General features: G+C 45.8%; 1 protein-coding gene across 4 annotated transcripts in view; it reads right to left on the minus strand.

Moving 5' to 3' along the window:
• Positions 1 to 16958, minus strand: part of lmo3 (LIM domain only 3) — a 48458-nt gene extending 31500 nt beyond the window's left edge. The window contains exons 1-2 of one of the 4 annotated variants that reach the window (XM_020099809.2): positions 16275 to 16958; positions 10637 to 10850 (exon numbers count right to left, since the gene is read on the minus strand). In XM_020099809.2, coding sequence (XP_019955368.1) covers positions 10637 to 10842 — 206 coding nt within the window. In that variant the 5' untranslated portion in view covers positions 10843 to 10850; positions 16275 to 16958. Of the gene's footprint in view, positions 1 to 10636; positions 10851 to 12553; positions 12694 to 13632; positions 13765 to 14396; positions 15140 to 16274 lie in introns of those variants that run through there. The other 3 variants (XM_020099810.2, XM_020099808.2, XM_069519640.1) reach the window with 3 other exon arrangements.
• Positions 16959 to 17222: the final 264 nt, after the last annotated feature.

Below are 17222 nucleotides of genomic sequence, written 5' to 3' on the forward strand. Positions count from 1 at the left end.
GAGAGACCCCACAGCGAGCTGAGGAGCTGGAGGAGGCTGCTGGGAAAATCTGGGAGAGAATCACCACGGTCCGAGACTCAGACAGTCACTCACAGGAAAAGGATTCACCTTAACATTAAATACTATGAATGTCAACATCTACATTAGAATTTCTCTCACATGAAGTGAACCATGACCCAGCCAGGCCTAGAGGCTCCATGATGCTGCCCACACTGAATGTGCATGTTAAAGCTGGTACTAGAATTTGATGTGTATTATGTTTAATTAGAATCAATTGTGTTGAAATACAGATTGATATAGATAAAGGAGATGTGGCCTCAAGCCCTGATCTGAAAAATAACAGATTCCAGCCGCACTAAATTTGCAAATTGCAGTAGAGAATCATACTTTTTATTTGTTGTGCAGTTTGTTTGATTTGAAGCAGGGTTAAAAAATATAGAGGCAAATTTATGAGAAACTAAATGTTGGATATTGACAACGCAAAAGCCATTTTCAGACATTAACTCCTCAAAATGGGGTTAGGACTTTCTCCGGAGTTTGCCTTTCACACATAAACAATGCAGCAGGAGATTCACTCAAACACGTTCACAACAACATAGAAATGTCCAGGAGTCAGGACCTAATGTATAAATGCATTATTATGTGTTAAAAGGATTACATCTGGCACACAGTTCCACATTGATGTGAATAAACTAAAAAAAGATTTGGCAGTATCCATTCTGTTATTCCAATTTAAATGTACTAGAAGGGAAAACATGTTCAAAAGGGGAAATGTGACTTTACTTCTGTCAAAATAAATATCTATGAGGAGCATGTGGGATTCTGATATTCTGTATTTCGGTACTGTCCCACTTTGAAGGTTGCCAGTTATGCCACCAACTGCATTTATCTCCACTGCCCCGCTGCACTGCTAAAATGACTATAAAACCCCTGTGAATTCCACCAACTATAGAGATGTCCCATAATTTGACTGGTGATTAGCATTTCACCCGTTCTCCATCTCTACAGCCCCCCCCCCCCCCCCCCCCCCAACTGGCTCTGGACTCACCAGCCATTTGGATTTAATGCCGCCATCAGGATTTTAACGACAATGCAGGGGTGCAGAGAGAGAGAGAGACAGGCTGTTGAAAATGATAGCCCCAACCTGCTCATATTCTAACACCGTCAGCTCGGTGGTTAAAGGTACCGCTCAAAAGCACCGGGTGGTGACATCTTAATTTTTTTTGACGTCTATGTGGCTGTGCCGCTCTCCCCTCTCTTCTACATGCATTATTCTTGCTTTAAGCACCATGTCTGCTCAAAGGGAAGAGGGGGGTATTGTTTTACAACACAGCCCGTCGCGCCCTACTTGCCTTGCCCGGGGTTCTTTTCAAGGAGTAGTCTTTAGGTGACCCCTCTCTCTGGCAGTTATTAATAATAACACGTGCCGGGGAATAGTTCACCTTGTAGCGCTGAGGCCGCCTCGCCACGCTGTGCACCTGTATATCCAGCCTCATACAGGGGAGCCTCCTGGGGGATAGGGATGAGGGGTGAGGTGGGTAGAGTAGAAGGATGTCTGTGTGTGTGTGTGGGTGTGTGTGTGGGTGTGTGGGACGGTGAAAGCTATAGGAAGCAAGAGGGTGAAAACACAAAAGACATCAAACAAAGTGCCCCCCCTCATGTACAGCATGTAATTAGAATCAGGTAATCATCTATCTCCTCTAAAGTGATGGAGAGTCTGATTAGCGGCATCAAAGAAGGCCAATAGGGCCGAGACTTAAGAGGGAGATGGAGAGGTATAGTGTAAGTGTGTGTGTGTGTGTGTGTGTGTGTCTGGAAAAGATGAAGGAATAAGAAGGTAAAGTGGCAAGGCTGACAAACTGAGTGCTGCACTCTCCACCTAGAGGTCCCATTAAATGCGGGAGCAGGAGAGGCCCTTTGTGCATGCTGAGTGCTCCATTGTAATAACAAGCAGCAGAGACAGGATTCAATCTGGCGCCTGAATGAACTAACGCAATCCAGGCAAATTCTACGCCCCCACCCCCCGTCCACAACTCCCTCCTCCTCCAGCGCTCAAGGGATTCAAATAAATTAAAGGTCGCTTCTTGTTGAGGCCTCCGAAAAAACATATTGTCCTCCGAGGAATCTTTTGAGTTGAGGAGGAAGATCTCTACACAATAGCATCTCAACATCCACACAACTTAACCTTTGGGTACACATGTGCCATGTAGCATAATTAATGATGCTGACGCGTTCATGAGGAATCACTTAAGTGGACGAGCTAATGCCCGTTTTTCTGTCAGCGTGTGACCGGCTTGACTTTTAGATGTAAACTGCAGCCATTAGTAGAGAGCAGTTGTGTTGCGGCCGCGCCGAAGAAAGAACAAAAATGTGCCGCGGCACAAGGACAAAGTAAGAAATGATGGTGGCCTTCACTGGCACAGTTGGCACTGTAACCTTTTAGAGAACCGCATCTTTCAAAAACACAAAATCCTCCTCCTCCTTCTCCCCGGGAAAAAAAAGAGACTCAATTAGAGCCAGGTGCAGTCAGTGCAGAGAGAGAAAGAAACATTTCTTCGACTCGCTGAAGTCGACCTCGCATCCGTTAAACAGGGAAGCGAAGAGAACGCATAGAGCTAAACAGGTCCCTCAGCCAACTAGATTCAAGTTGTCCTAGATTCACAGAGCCGTTTTCATGACACTTCCGCTGCTGCTGTTCCATTCTTGGTTTCTCGGGCGATGCTTATTTTCCACAGTGTCTTTTTTTTTTTTTTCAGGATTAAACCAAACATCTTCAGTGCAGAGAAGATGTGAGGTGGTTAACGCTTGAGGCAGTTGTAATAATGACAGTAACAAAGGAGGAAGTCGATGTAGGATCAGGTGGTGAGGGCGGATGAACGGATCCCTTGACCCGTTTGTTACGTGACCATTTGGCAACCTTAACCGCGCGTATTATTGTAACCATGACGACGATAATAATCTCTACTTCTTTTAACCCAAACCACGATCTTTCCCTAAACCTGAACAAATAGTGTTTGTGCCTGCATCAAAAAACCCATTAACACCCACTAACATCTGGCTTTTGTCTGTGATGTGAATGGATACGATCGTCACTCGCTCCCAGGTCAGATGACTCTGCACTAGACACGTGTTTTTATCGACTACGGCTCCCATCTGCGATGATGGAAACATGACTCATGTATGAGACGCTAATGTCTTCTTTATTTTAGCCGTTTAGACACTGGCACTGCACTTTTTCTGCACAATGTTATGACACACATTGAACTTCCAAGCGTTGGTGCATCAATAGCCATGCACACCTTTGGAATTCTTGTTTATTACACATTGAAAACGACTTAACTTGCAACAGAAATCTTCGTATGGTGAAAAATGCAACACGGACAAGACAGAGAGGTGAGAGAGCTTCTCAGTTTGTGACGTGGAACATGACTCACCAGGGGAAAAAAACAGAAAGGCAATGTCGTCGACTAACAATGGGAAAGGAGTCATCTTTATTAGCAGGTTTACCCACATTTTATAAAGCCTGTGTATACCCACATCATGTTGAATCACAGACAACAGTATGAAGGTGGCAGAAGGGCAGTTTGGACTTTGCTTTATGGACTGAACTCGCCTGAATTGGTTTCTTGAAGTTAACTTCCTGCAAACTGTCGTTCCAAAATGCCTACTTGTTTCTTTCAAAATAATAAGAGCCTGGATTACAATTTTAAGATCATAACAGTAGCATGTGTTTTAAATGACCTTCTATCTTTAAGAGAAACCAGTAAATACTTGGTAGTAATGATTATGGAAAGCTGCTGGCCAATAGAATATAGTTTAAGTTAACTTTCGGTGATATACGTAACACTGGGTTAGAGATGACGGGATGTGAACTTGGTGTTCCTGCGTAAAAGTGGGATAAAGTGATCATCTAGCTCTGTCACCGTCTGACCTGAACATTAAATCATTGCGAGAGCAGACAAGCTGTAAGTACAGGGGAATATAAAAACTTGTACACAACTGCGTGGTTTAGGTCAACAATAATATGAAGTTACTCTAGTTTTACTCTCTACGCAGTTCCTCCCCTGCAGCTTTAGAGAAGAGGATCTGGAGAAAAGTACGCTCCGGTGTCAGTGACCAGAGGCCGGGCTGGCGACGTCCTCGTGCCCTTCACTGTTAGTCGGCGGAACAGCTGAACATCTGTAGTCATTAGAGGGAGAGAAGCTGCCCTGAATCTTTCAGCCTGCAGCGAATCAGGGAGGAGAGAGCTATGACAAACTACACCCAGCTTCCCGCGAGTCTCCCAGGAGCACGGCTATCGTCAGGTGAGCGGGATTTTTTTGCACTGGAAGTCACCGGTGTTCAGCTCCTCGTGCCGTTGTTTGCCATCCATCACTACCTTAGTCATGACCGACTCCCATAACCGGGAGACCGGGCAGCTCTGTGGCATGAGCGCGTATTAGCTGCATCTCTAGCCACATATTAACTCTTAATTAGCGCTTCAATATTCAGTGTTTTGCAACTTTTTCTGTTTCTACTTTGTATTACCAGTCATTGGCTGCAGTAGGCCTACATCTTTCCATTATGCATTTTCCTTTATTAAAAAGCCTATGTGTGGAATCCCCTGATTTTAACAAACACTGTGGATTGGTAGTTTGCTGGCTCAATTTATAGTGGAGATGTTAAAGGAGACTACAAATGGAAATAAGCCAGAATGTAATACAAAACATTATTTTCTCTTGGTTGGAGATTCATTTATTTGTGCATTTTCATCATTTCTGAATCGTCCTGAGCATCTTTGTCTGCTTCTGTTCTGCATAAACCAAAGTTTCCATATCAGCATATATAGGACACAATGTCCACCATCGTCACTATATTTTATATTAATATATATATTTGCCCACTCGTACCCCAGTTGGACTCAAGTTTGAATAAATAATGTTTTGTAAAATGTTATTTGGTTGTGATTTAAACTGTTCCAATAGAAATCTTTTAAGAATAAAAACAAGAATATTTGGTAACACAATATTAGGGAACACATATCAGCCATTAACTAGTTGCTTATGAGCATGGGTATTAGAGGCATATTGGCTCTTTATTAGTCATTATAAAGCACTTATTAATGTCTTATTCTTAATTACCTTATTCTGCAACTACTCCATTAATTAACAGTTTTCCTCCTAATTACTGCTTATTGATGGTTAGTAAGGAAGTTGTTGTACATGAATTAAAATCAAGTGCTTGGATATGTTCACTTTGGGTGTTCCCTAACATAAAGGCTGTGCAAAGTTTGCAGTTAGTGGCTGTGATCACTTTGAATCCATGTCAATTACGACCGGCTCTAATAAGGACACATTCACACTGTCCTCCCTTGTTGTTTCAAAGCACCGTTAAATGAGATGCTGCCACAATATCACTCTCCTCGGAGCTCTACGGCTGTTTGTATTTCACATTGCTGTGGAGCATAATGAGCACACTGACACACAGAGTGGTGAGTCTTGCTGTATTGTTTTGAAAAGTTAAAAAAACTTTTACATGCTTAGTTATTCTGCTGTGGAAACTAACATCCACGTTTAAAGTTGACCAATACTGCAAAAAGAAGAAAATCTGGTTTTGGCTGCATTACTTTTTTTGCATTACAAACTTTTTGTGTCAACTGCTTCGCTTGACACTTTGTCTTAAACGTATATGACACCTCTTTTTCATCCTCAGATATTCGTATTCTCTTTTTTTTTCAGTTATTAGAAATGTCACCAATCCTCTGAAGAATCTCCTGCTGTATTTTAACATAGGCTCATTCGGACATTATCCAGGTTTTACTGGGGAGATGGCAGGAGAAAGCCCACAGCAACGGATTGGGACATTTGAGTCACAGACGTTTTGGATAATTTCAGATACTTTCAAGAGATTATCAGGAGTTCAGTGCACTCTTCTTTTTACAACATTTACTATAAATGTTGTAAAACTATGCACACAGGATGAACCTGTATGAGCCAACATAAATAATCAATTAACGGGGGAATTGAGGAAATTAAAGGCTGTGGAAAAAAATCAAAGAAACAAGCTATGTTTGGATCTATGATTCAGTAGATGTGTGAACACCTCCGAATCTAAATCAAGGCCTTCATACGAACTCGTCGGAGCTCAGAAAAAGTATTTTTAAGACCTTTGCGCGTAATCACATTCTGGACCGTCTTTTCTATTAAAACGGTCTGACACATGTTCGTGAGAAAGAATGTATCTAAATGAGATTTCAGAAAAGAACAGATGAGTTTCAGACGGCCCGAGCCCGCTCTCTTCACTCCCTGCCGCTCGTCGGAGATAAAGCTTGACTTGATGTCACACTCGCGTCTGATGCCGACACACCAACTGACAATGCTTCATAGGCCCGATGTGCGATGGGAAAGAAAGATACATTTACATTTACACATATGGTTATACAAGGTGGCTGTGGACTACAAAGTTGATCCTGGAGGAGGAGGGGAATGTAAGTTATTACACTGAACCATGCTCTACATGTTGGTTATCTCTCACTGATAGCCAGCTTTCCGTTAATAAATCCAGCCATGTTGACAGCTCCGCCAGTTTGCTTGCATTTACAATCTTACTAAAACCACTGTAGAGGAAAATTGAAGTTGGATTAAAAAAAAATGAATGAATGGATAGATAAATAAATAAGTGTTCTCCTAGTGCTGTCTTTAAAATGGATGTCTGGAATTTACAGTTTTTCATTAACTGATGCCCAACAGCTTCTTTTTTTTTTTTTTTTTCTTAAACCGTGGCCTTGGAGCCAGCTCGTGTGTGTGTGTGTGTGTGGCACTCAAGCAGGCCGCTGTATACCGCAGTCCTCATTTTCTCTGCGTTTTTTTTCTTTTTACTTAAATGTGTCTGTCTGTCTGCTCCCCTCCCTCCCCCCCTCCCCCCCTCCTCTGGGCTTTCACACATTGTCACCACGCGCTGTGAAAATCAGCACATCAGCATAAGCAGCGGCGTCGCGCCATTACCGGCATCGTCAATGGAAGCTTTTGGTTTCAAGGGGATCATTTGTTGATTAAATGTTCTCGCTGAATTTCTCCATATTCGGAGGGAGCGGAGCACAAATCACGCTCTCGTAGATTATACCTGTAATTATGTTTGTGGTTGCAGGTTTATGAGGGGACAGCCAGTTTTTTCTTTAAATACACACAAACACACACTCACTGTGCATCATGTTTGATCACACAGGGGGCCTGCTGAAGCTTTAAGTCTTCTCTCCCTGTATTTGCTTCACCTTTGTGTCCGCGTTTTGCGAGGATTATCATTTTCCTGCTGGCGGATCACGTCGCTCATGGTTGTAGACCCCTGAAGAATTCTGTTACCCCTGATTATGCCAGGTCTAATAACATGCCACCCCGCTAAGCAGAGTGGGATTGACTCGGAGAAGAGGGTGGGGGACGGATAATGAAGGTCCAAATAATTTCCTTTTAAGCCAATGGAATGTAAAAGGACTAAATGTGAAGTCATCATTTTCTTTCCTGCTCCTGTCACTAACCTGGGCTGACAGACGGAGATAAATATAAGTAGAAATGATATGTTCCAGGTCTCCTTTTTAGTCAGGGAATGTGTGTGTGTGTGTGTGTGTGTGTGTGTGTGTGCATTGTGATGTTGCAGCAATTGACTGGCTGAGTGATGGAGCCCGGCTTTCTTTGTCGCTCCGCAGACCAGATGTGGATCGCCGCCGTTTGCTACACACTTGCCATTCATTAGCCAGCAGTGAGGAGATGTCAGGGTGCGCTCGCGAGCGGGGCCACACGAGCGATAGCGGGCGTCAAGTCAATTCAATCACCTTGAACTTTGTCGATGAAAGGATTAACATTTCTGAAGCTCTGCTGCTCGGCGAGAGAGACGTGGTGGACTGTGGATGGACAAACACTTAGAGGAGCTGGTATATTTAAATTACACCAACACGCTGAAGCATGATCGTATCCACGGCAGTGAATGTACGAAGAAATAATATAAGTCTGGTGCCACTGGTTTCTATTGATCATCTTTAAAAAAGTTTGTACGAGTCTCAGTAAATACTCAAAAAAGTAAACAGCTTATTTGTTTGGGACTATTTTCAGTGGTGGATGAATATACATTTGGCGATCTACTGTGTAATAATTGGTCCAGTGGTGGAAATGAAGGAACCGGTCACATGTGCCTTTCAAGGTGGAGTTCATCTGGGAGGAAGTTAAACTTTTGTTTGTGTTCATGTTACCGCAACTCTGATTCTTCATGTCAGTAAAGATTTCAGAGAGGAGCAGGCGTCTGAGCGCTTTCCAACATTCACACTCTTCGCATTGCAAAATATCACAGGACATTATTCATGCAAAGTGAACCATTAGTCTGCATTCAAACATTTAAAGTGCTTTTCTAACTTTACCGTAGCCTTACATTGCACAGTGCATTACTGAGAATTAACTACAGACGACTGTATGTGCAGAAGATATTGCATAGTATGGAAGTATTGTTGTTATTATACTTTAAGCCTAAGCCACTGACTAAAAGAAATGCTGTTATTAACATTGTCACCTTAAAGGTCCCCTGGGTCTTTAGCCTGGCACACTACTGTGGCACATAGTTTCTTTTCTTTCCTGCTCTCCGTCTCGTATGGCTTTTTAGGAAACACAGACGTACCTCAAACACACACACACTGGGAGCAGTTTGAGTTATGTGTTTTGCTCGAGGACCCATCAGCGTATGGACAGAGAGTCGGGTATCAAACCATCAACCTGCGGATGAGCTAGACACTTCTTTCAGTTGTAGTTTCCTCTGTCTGTTCTCTCTCTGCCAACAGCTGACTGAGTCGGGGGGTGCTGTGCGGGATGATAGCCCCTCGGTCGGGCTCGTAAGCGTTTCGGTTACTCCCTGCCAAAGCGGCTTCTCCTCAAAGCCTGTTAGTCGACAGCACCTAACAGGGACTCTCTCATCTCAAGGCTGAGGTGTGACGAGGCCTACGTCAGGTGCACAGGACCCACACACACACATGCACACAGGCTGAAACATATTAGCTGCTACTGTACATGCTCCCAGGCCGCTGTGCTGCAGCGAGCCACAAACAGAGTGAGAGGAGAGGAAGGAAATTCACTCGTGTGAAAAATGTCTCACAATTTTTTTAAAAAGACAAAATGTGGATTTTTTTTTTCTCCCAGTCAGTGAATGTCCTCCAATATGTTTATTTATAAATGTAAAATGAATGCGTACAATAAAGAGTTTATACACTACATTGAAATCCAATGAGCAGGACAACTTTAATCCTCCACTATCTTGTCTTTCGTAAATCGATAGCCTTAATGTGCCACATTCATTTCTAACGTACACAACCCTCAGCAGGCCTCACACAACAGCAGCGGTGGCTCTGAGGAGGAGGGCGATCATGTTCTCAGAATCTGATCTACATTTTACCTGTCGTCTTTTTAAAATTCCCTCGATAACGTCTGAGAAACAAGTGTCAGAAGAAACTGATAAAACGTAGATTGACTGTTTTTTAAAGGGTTGATGAGTCAGTTTGACCATATACAGACAATAAATACTCATAACTGTTATTTGGAACTCATAACTAAATTAGAGTTTGTTTAATAGTGATAATTTAAGACGTTGTAGTAGTTGATGTAGTAAATAAACTATTTAGTTAGACCTGTCAATCAAATGAAGGAGTGATCAGCGTCATTTAATTAACAGCAGTTAGGTCCATATGTCCACGAATTAATGAACCATTAATACCAACTTGACTATGTGTGTGTGGCTGATAACGGATTATGACAATGACAAATTGTGAAAGCAAAAGCTAAGATGCAAATAAATGTTCCGACTTTACTCCCAGGAACAGAAAGAGCGAAGTTCCTGGGCTCTGTTCTGCAAAACAGCACACGTGTTCATGGGGTCACTTGAGAAGTCTAAGGCTGATGTATTCACACTTACTAAAGAATTCAAATCATAAATGACAAACAAAAACAAATGAATGAGTCACAGTGAAACGCTGGTGTCAGTTAGGATGTCAGCCACACTGAAAACCACACGTTTTATGGATCAGCTCGATTACTCTTATGTAACCAGGTATCATGTTTTAAACTTGTATTTAAATAAAAACATTTAAAAAAAAAAATTCAATTCATTAAAATATTGATTGCAACTACTCAATCCAAATATGTCTCTAATTTCAAATAACTATTTATCCTGGAAGGTGCCACAGCATCCATGTCTGAAGCTAATTAGAGACTTTGCGAGGAACGTAAATAGAGATTTCAAAAGTGCTATTTATGGAAATGAGGACTCGTGAGAAAGCTGCACAGATATGTGCAAATAATAAAAGAAATAACGAGAAACAATAAACACAAATATAACTAATTAAAACTGTAGAGTGGATAAATTCTATCTGATAATTAACAAATTTGCCACCGTCTAATTGCTGGATTACAGCAAATTCTGAGGCCTTAAAACAAGGTCACAGGAGGGGAGGGAAATAAAAATCTGTCTGTTCTGCTTCCCACAAAATAAAGCAGGCGCACAACTGGAACTCCAAATGTGTGCAAAGTAGATTTCAGACTCTAACTCCCCACACACACACACACACATACTGAGAGTTCGGTGTTCTCGTTGACAGTCACACAGACAAAATGTCAGCTGCCTCTCTTACCGTAGGTAGTCTCTCCGGCACAGGATGAGGTTGGCTTTGGTGTAGAGCGTGGAGCCCACCTCGCCCAGCCTGCAGTCGCAGCAGGCACACTTGAGGCAGTCCTCGTGCCAGTACTTATCGAGGGCCTTCAGCAGGTAGCGGTCCTTGATCTTCCGGTTGCAGCCGGCACAGCCTTTTGGCTTGGTGTCCGGCTGGACGGAGAGCATTTGTATACCTGGAAGGAGCCGGGAGAAAGAAAGAGGCTTTAGACACTCGTCATACGGTACCAGCATCTGAATCCTAAGACGATTTTACACATGGATTGCGTTCACACATAAAAACATCAGCATGTTACTTTCAGTCAGTATCACTGTAAAAAAAAAGTTGTCCAGTGCACTGAAAAGGGTAAACACTATTTTTTGAATGAAGTATAGTGAGAAAAGAGGTCATCATCGTAGGCTTCTAAAAATCACTTTTAAAGCAAACAAATATTTTCCCACAATGCAATTAAAACAAGATTACACATGGTGACGACACAGCTCCAAACAGACATGTAGAGTACGTCACGTGTGTTACAGTTCCTGCGTGCTCACGGTAAAGTCAGTGTGTTACAGTGACTGTCGACCAGTACACAGTTAGTAAGGTGTAAAAAGATCTTTAAGTTTGAGAACGCACGACGACTCGAGCTGCGATTCAAGTCTGGTGGAATGATCATGTAAGGAAAACACTTTGTGAAGAATAGATCCGGCCTCAGCTAAAAACAAAGTCGAACTGAATTTGCTTTATCGTATTATCGTACTGGTTTTAAAAAGAGTTTAACAAAAACAAGTGTGGACGCTGTTTCATTTGTTACCTGAAGAAAACACTTGTATTCACACCGATAATTCTTTTGCCTTAGAGTATCATTTAAACAACACTGAACTGAACACAAGTCTGTTTCCAGAGCTGTGAGTAAATGGCTGTAGTTGTGACAAAGAAGAAGAAGAAGAAGAAGAGCGTGCCGGCTGTTCGTTGGTCGCTACACTAACAACAGCACTGTTTAACTGTTTACGGGACCGACACACACAAAGCCACAGTTTCACACTTTTTCCTGGACACTCTTCTTTTTTAGATATATGTTTACCCTCTGTGTTTGAGGGAGGCGTGGCTACAGGCGAGGAGCTTTGCGGCGGGCTGCATTGTTCGGCCTGAGCTGACTGTGGAGAGCCTTTGTAGGCCGGTGGGGTGGGAGGAGAAGGAGGGCAACGTGGCCCAATGTGGCTTCGCACCAGGCTGGAATTAGTATTCTCCTACTATTCCCTGAGGACAGGCACACCCCCCACTCCCCTTTGTCCTCCTTTCACCACACACACACACACACACACACACACACACACACACTGTTTCTGAAGTTGTAGTTTTATCTTTAGTTATTTTTTGAATTACTGAAACTTTCCTTTAACCCTTATTTAGTTTGAATATGTCGCAATCGGCAAAAATCCTTCAGCGATAGTTGTCTGAATTAAAACACCACAATTGAAACCACTAATTAGATCACTGCTGCTGCACCATTTGAATTAAGGTGCTTCACTGTTTGGGACATTCACTCTTCCTTCCTTGAAGTCAGTATCGAAATTATTCCAACACTGATGACTTAGATGAACCTGAAAGTCGAACAGCCTCAAGGGCAAAGTGTGTTTTTTATTATAAGGTTTTGTTGTTTGAGTGATTTGTGTGTATGTACCAGCAGGACACTAATGGAGTGAATTACACAAAGCAGACAATAACTCCACCTTTTAAATGAATTAACTGGAAGTTGAAAAAGTTAAGTAGGACAAACTTTTTTTTTTTACACTAAAGGTGCCAGTGAGGAAAACTACACCAGATGAATTCAACAGTGGGCTGTTGTAGAAAAAGGAAAACATCTACCAGCAGACAATAAAACAAATCATTTCCCACCTGCTGCATATTATTTCAACACTGATATCTTGTATTATTCTGGTAAAGGTTGTCTGAGACGGTATCAAACAGGTTGCAGAGCAGTGAGCAGCTCGTTTGTTCCAGTGCGTCCTGGCTGTTGATCTGTTAATTGGCTGGATTTGGAGAGCGCGCCGCGCACGGCTGCTCGGCCGCCGCCGCCGCCGTGCCTGTTCAGCGGCACTGATCCGTCCAGCAGCCTCGTTACCACCACAAAGTCCCTGCTACTCATTACCAAACCAAAGGGAGGAAGAGTTTCGAGCACCCCCCTCACCCATCCACTCTCATCCCTCTTTTTTACTGTGCAATCAACTCGGGGGAGAAGGAGACAAGCATGGCAGGAATTCGGCCGCTTCTCCCTTCCGATTGCCAAGAAGGAGGAGGAGGAGGGTCCCGAACAAAAGCTGCATGTCCCCATAAAGGAAGGGGAATCACAGCTGCTCGGAGCCCTGGTGGTTTCTGTTTTCATTGCTCGAACCCTCCCTTCCCTCCTCTCCACGCTCTCACTGAGGCTGCAGCCGCGCGTCCTCCGCCACATGTATCATCATCGCAGCCCGGAGCGGAGGGATGGAGAGGAGGAGGATGGTGATGATGATGGTGGTGATGATGATGATGGTGATGGAGAGGAGAGCCTGCTATTTCAGTCGCTGTGTTCGCCATGCAGCGAGAAGCTGACATTTCACCCTATCAGTTTAATTACTGTTGCCATGGCAGCGCAGCGCCGGTAAAGGCCAGTAACGGATTTAACGCGGAGACTCAATTTGCTCGTGCGGCTTTCAACGAGCACAGAGAGAGAGAGAGAGAGAGAGAGAGAGAGAGAGACCGGAACATGATCATCAGCTGCTGCTGCACGATCACACAGCACCGGGGCTCGTCTCCTCACGGCTCCGATGAAAGGTTATCAGAAGGGGGGGGGGGCACAGATAATGGATCCGGCAGCGGGTCACATCCGGACGCGTCGGGAAGCAGAGGTGATGCTGTAACTTGGTCGTCGCAGAGCTCATCGTCACACACACGCACACACACACACACACGGAACGAAGCGCAAAAAGGCGTCTTACCGAAACTTTTCTCCCTTTTCTGCATTTGTTGAGCCGCTGAAGCAGCCGAAGCACCACCATGCAACCCGAAGCCGCCGGGTCCGGAGAGCAGCTCTGTCTGCCGGGGAGGGGAACGCTGGGCCGATCGGGCTTTTGTTCGGAGAGGAGGGGGAACAATCCAGCACGGCGACCAGAGGCGAATGAAAAGAAGTCGGGGAGGAGGTGGGTGGTGGTAGTGGTGGTGGGTGGGGGGGTGGGGGGGGAAGCACCGGCCAACAAAACGCAAGGCGGTGTGTGTGTGTTTGCGCGTGTGTGTGTGAGGGAGAGAGAGAGAGAGGAGGGGGGGAGCTACAGTGCTGATCCTCGCCGTCGGGCGTCACACGGCGTTTGAGAGAACGTCCCTCACCGTCCGGAGCTCCGCGCACGAGTGCGCAGAGACGCAGGCGGCGGAAGGCAGGACGACAAAGAAGATGATTCTCCTCCGCGGGCGCGTGTTGCGACCATCTCATCTAATCCCGCAGCACGGCCACAGTATTAATCACAGAGGCTCCCGCTGCGCCATGCTGCTTCTCTCATTAGCGCCTCGCTTGGACGTGCCACCGGTCACCGTGCGCGCACAACCACAGGAGGGACCCGCTCCTCCAAAACTCCCAGTTCTCACTCACACATGTTTACACCTTCCATAGCCCCATATTATCTAAACCTGAAATCACCATTAGCCTCGTTTCAGCCCGCGTGTCTACTGACATTGTTTCAGGTTGCATTCGTGCCATAGTCTCGCTCACCTTTCTCAGCAAGTTACGCAGAAGCCTCAACTCCAGCCGCGGTCTGCAGCTCCAGATTCCTCCCGGAAAAGTTTACCAAACTGGCATGGCGCGTCGCAGCGCACCGATCTGTCAGGGTGGATAAACAAGGAGCTCCGCATGGATCAGAGCGACCACTTGGCAGGATGCTACCCAGCTACAGGTGTTCGTCCGCCCGCGGAGCATGCAGGGGAGGGGGGATGTGGCGAGGCTCAAGCCGGCGTCCTCATGCGGTGGAGGGAGGGAGTGAGTGGAGCTTTATTACGTCCAGAAGGAAAAAAAAATCCAATCGTTCACCGGTGAGACATCGCACCCCCACGATAAGGTCATTCACTTGATGCGAGGACGAAGAGCATGCATCGCGTGCGCGCCCCCGGAACGCCCACTTTTATTTTTTTTTCTTCCCAACGAACGTCCTTCAATCTTCGGGGCGCGCGGGGGGCACGACGCTCGTTAGCACGTTACAGAGACAGAAACACGGGGCGCGTGAGTTCAGGGCTGCGCGCACAGCAGAGTCCGGGTATGAGGCGGAGGACTGGATGCTGTTCTCCAGTCACCACACGGACACCTGACGGACATCCACACATGACGGCGGAGTTTAACGACACAAACCACACAAGAACCGATGATCCACATCATGACGTGGGTTTAAACTGCAGCCAGACTGACGCTTTAATGGCTCAGATTTATAGGCGACTCACGCCGAACTATCAATTCACTTCTTAATGCACATTAAAGCCACTTGTCTGTGTCAGTCAAACGTTGGCTCATTAACTATTTTGGGGGAAATAAAAATAGTGCGAACAAGAAGCTGATCCAATGTGGACACCTATGTGTTTATTCTTTTGCTGAGAACACTGTTTCCTGTACCTATGGCACGCACGCGCCACGTGAGGTCCCGGGTTCCACGGTGGCTGCCCGGCCTGATTATCTCCTCTCCACACTCTTTATTCAAATCATCCCTGTAATTAAAGGACAGAATTATTCTTCGCCCAGTTATTGCGCCAGTGCGCACCAGTGCGCCGCCCGGTTGTGACTGGATGAGGCCCCGTGCGCTTTAAAGGGTCGTGCGCGGAGCCCCCCATCACATCACACCACACACCTCCGACCCCCTCGGCTTGCTATTGCTTACACACACACACACACACACACCTCACAGTTCTCCAGTCCACAGCCTGACAAGTTAATAGTTGGCATGCGGCTCCAGCCTAAAATGCAGCGATAATGAGATGGGTCATAAAATGCTCTCCGCGCCATTATGAGTGATGAGATGCATTAAAGTTGACAGGGTATTACCTGCCAGTAATTAGGTTTTGTCATGGATTGAATTATTTCAAGGCGGCCTATCTTGGTAATCATGCAATTTGCTGCGGTGTGCGTGCGTGTGTGTGTGAGAGAGAGAGAGAGAAAGAGAAAAAGGGAGTGTGTGTGTGCGCGCGTGAGCCTGCCACGTCTCTCCGGTGCCCTTCCACTCTCCTTTCACTCACTGCGTTCCGCGTATTATCCATCCTGAGTATGAATGGGGGATGCAGACAGGAGGCAGCGGTGGAAAGTGGAGGAGGCGCGGATCAAGTCTCCTCATCTAGCAGGACCACGCACCTCCACATAAGCCCTCACATGTGCACAAACGAGGAGAAGCTTGTTATGTTCGCACCTGACCCCCAACCCCCACTGCGTCTATCTATAATAAGGAAATATAATGACAACGCGGACCCTGAAGCCCACTCCTCAACTCTGGCGGCGGCTGCGTTTAGCCACTGGAGTCTCGGGATGGTGGAGGAGAAGCCAAATGCGGAGCTTTACGCGCAGCCTTAACGCGTTAAAAGTCACAACAAGGAACAAAAGGAGGACTGCACGTACCTTGGAGTAGAGCCAGGGATGTCCAAAACAAATGCTGCAGAGGTTTGTGAGGCTGTCGTCTTGAGTTCTCTCAACTTTGAACCAAAAGTGTCCACAAGGCAACTTTCTCTCAGTGCTCGCCAAACTCCAGGTTGCCTGCAGAAAAACTTGACGACGAGGAGTTCTGGGGGAAAAAAAGTTGCGCAAGTTGTTGGGATGTCGGATCCCCCTCCCCGGTGTGTCCTGGAGCCGTCTCTCAGTCTTTCTCTCCTTCTCTTGTCTCTTACTCTCACCCCCCTCTCGCGTCTTCCTCACCTTCTCCTGTCTCCCCGGGTCTCTTGCCTGTGTGCGCGCCCGTGTGTGCGTTGCGTGCCTCTCTCTGGTTCTCTGGCAGTGGAAAAGCGGCGGAGAGTCGAGCCTCCTCTCCTATTTAAGCCCCTCCACCAGGTCCCCAGTCAGCAGCACACTCCAGCTCATCCAAGAAGCTGACAAGCACCGTTAGGGAAGGCAGCGCATGTTGCTCTAATGGACCTCATTAAGCTCTACTTACAGATGTTCTCTTAACATAATTGATCTGCAGCGAGTTGAGAGGACGGCAACCTATTCCCCAGCCCCCAATTATGGCCCGGTAATTAGATCCCCAACCTCCAGCTCTCCACACTCACCCTTCTAACATTCCGAAATATCAAAGTATCTTTCTCTCAAAGCGACCGCCCCCCATCCCTCCCCCTCCACCACCTCACCTCCATGTCTCCTCCCTCCCCTCCCTCCCTCCCCTCCCTGCCTCCCACCCATAAGACACTATTGACAGTCAGATCTGCTAACCTTTGTAGTGTAGCCAGACTTAGCAGTGCTCTGACTCCAACTGACAGAGCTCACTCACTCCTCTATTCCTCCTCTCTCTCTCCCTCCCTCTCTCTCTCTCTCTCCTGCACTCTTCTCTCTATCTCTACCCGTTGGGAGACAAGA

The sequence above is a fragment of the Paralichthys olivaceus genome, chromosome 23 (genome assembly GCF_024713975.1).
Source record: "Paralichthys olivaceus isolate ysfri-2021 chromosome 23, ASM2471397v2, whole genome shotgun sequence".
Lineage (NCBI taxonomy): Eukaryota > Metazoa > Chordata > Actinopteri > Pleuronectiformes > Paralichthyidae > Paralichthys > Paralichthys olivaceus.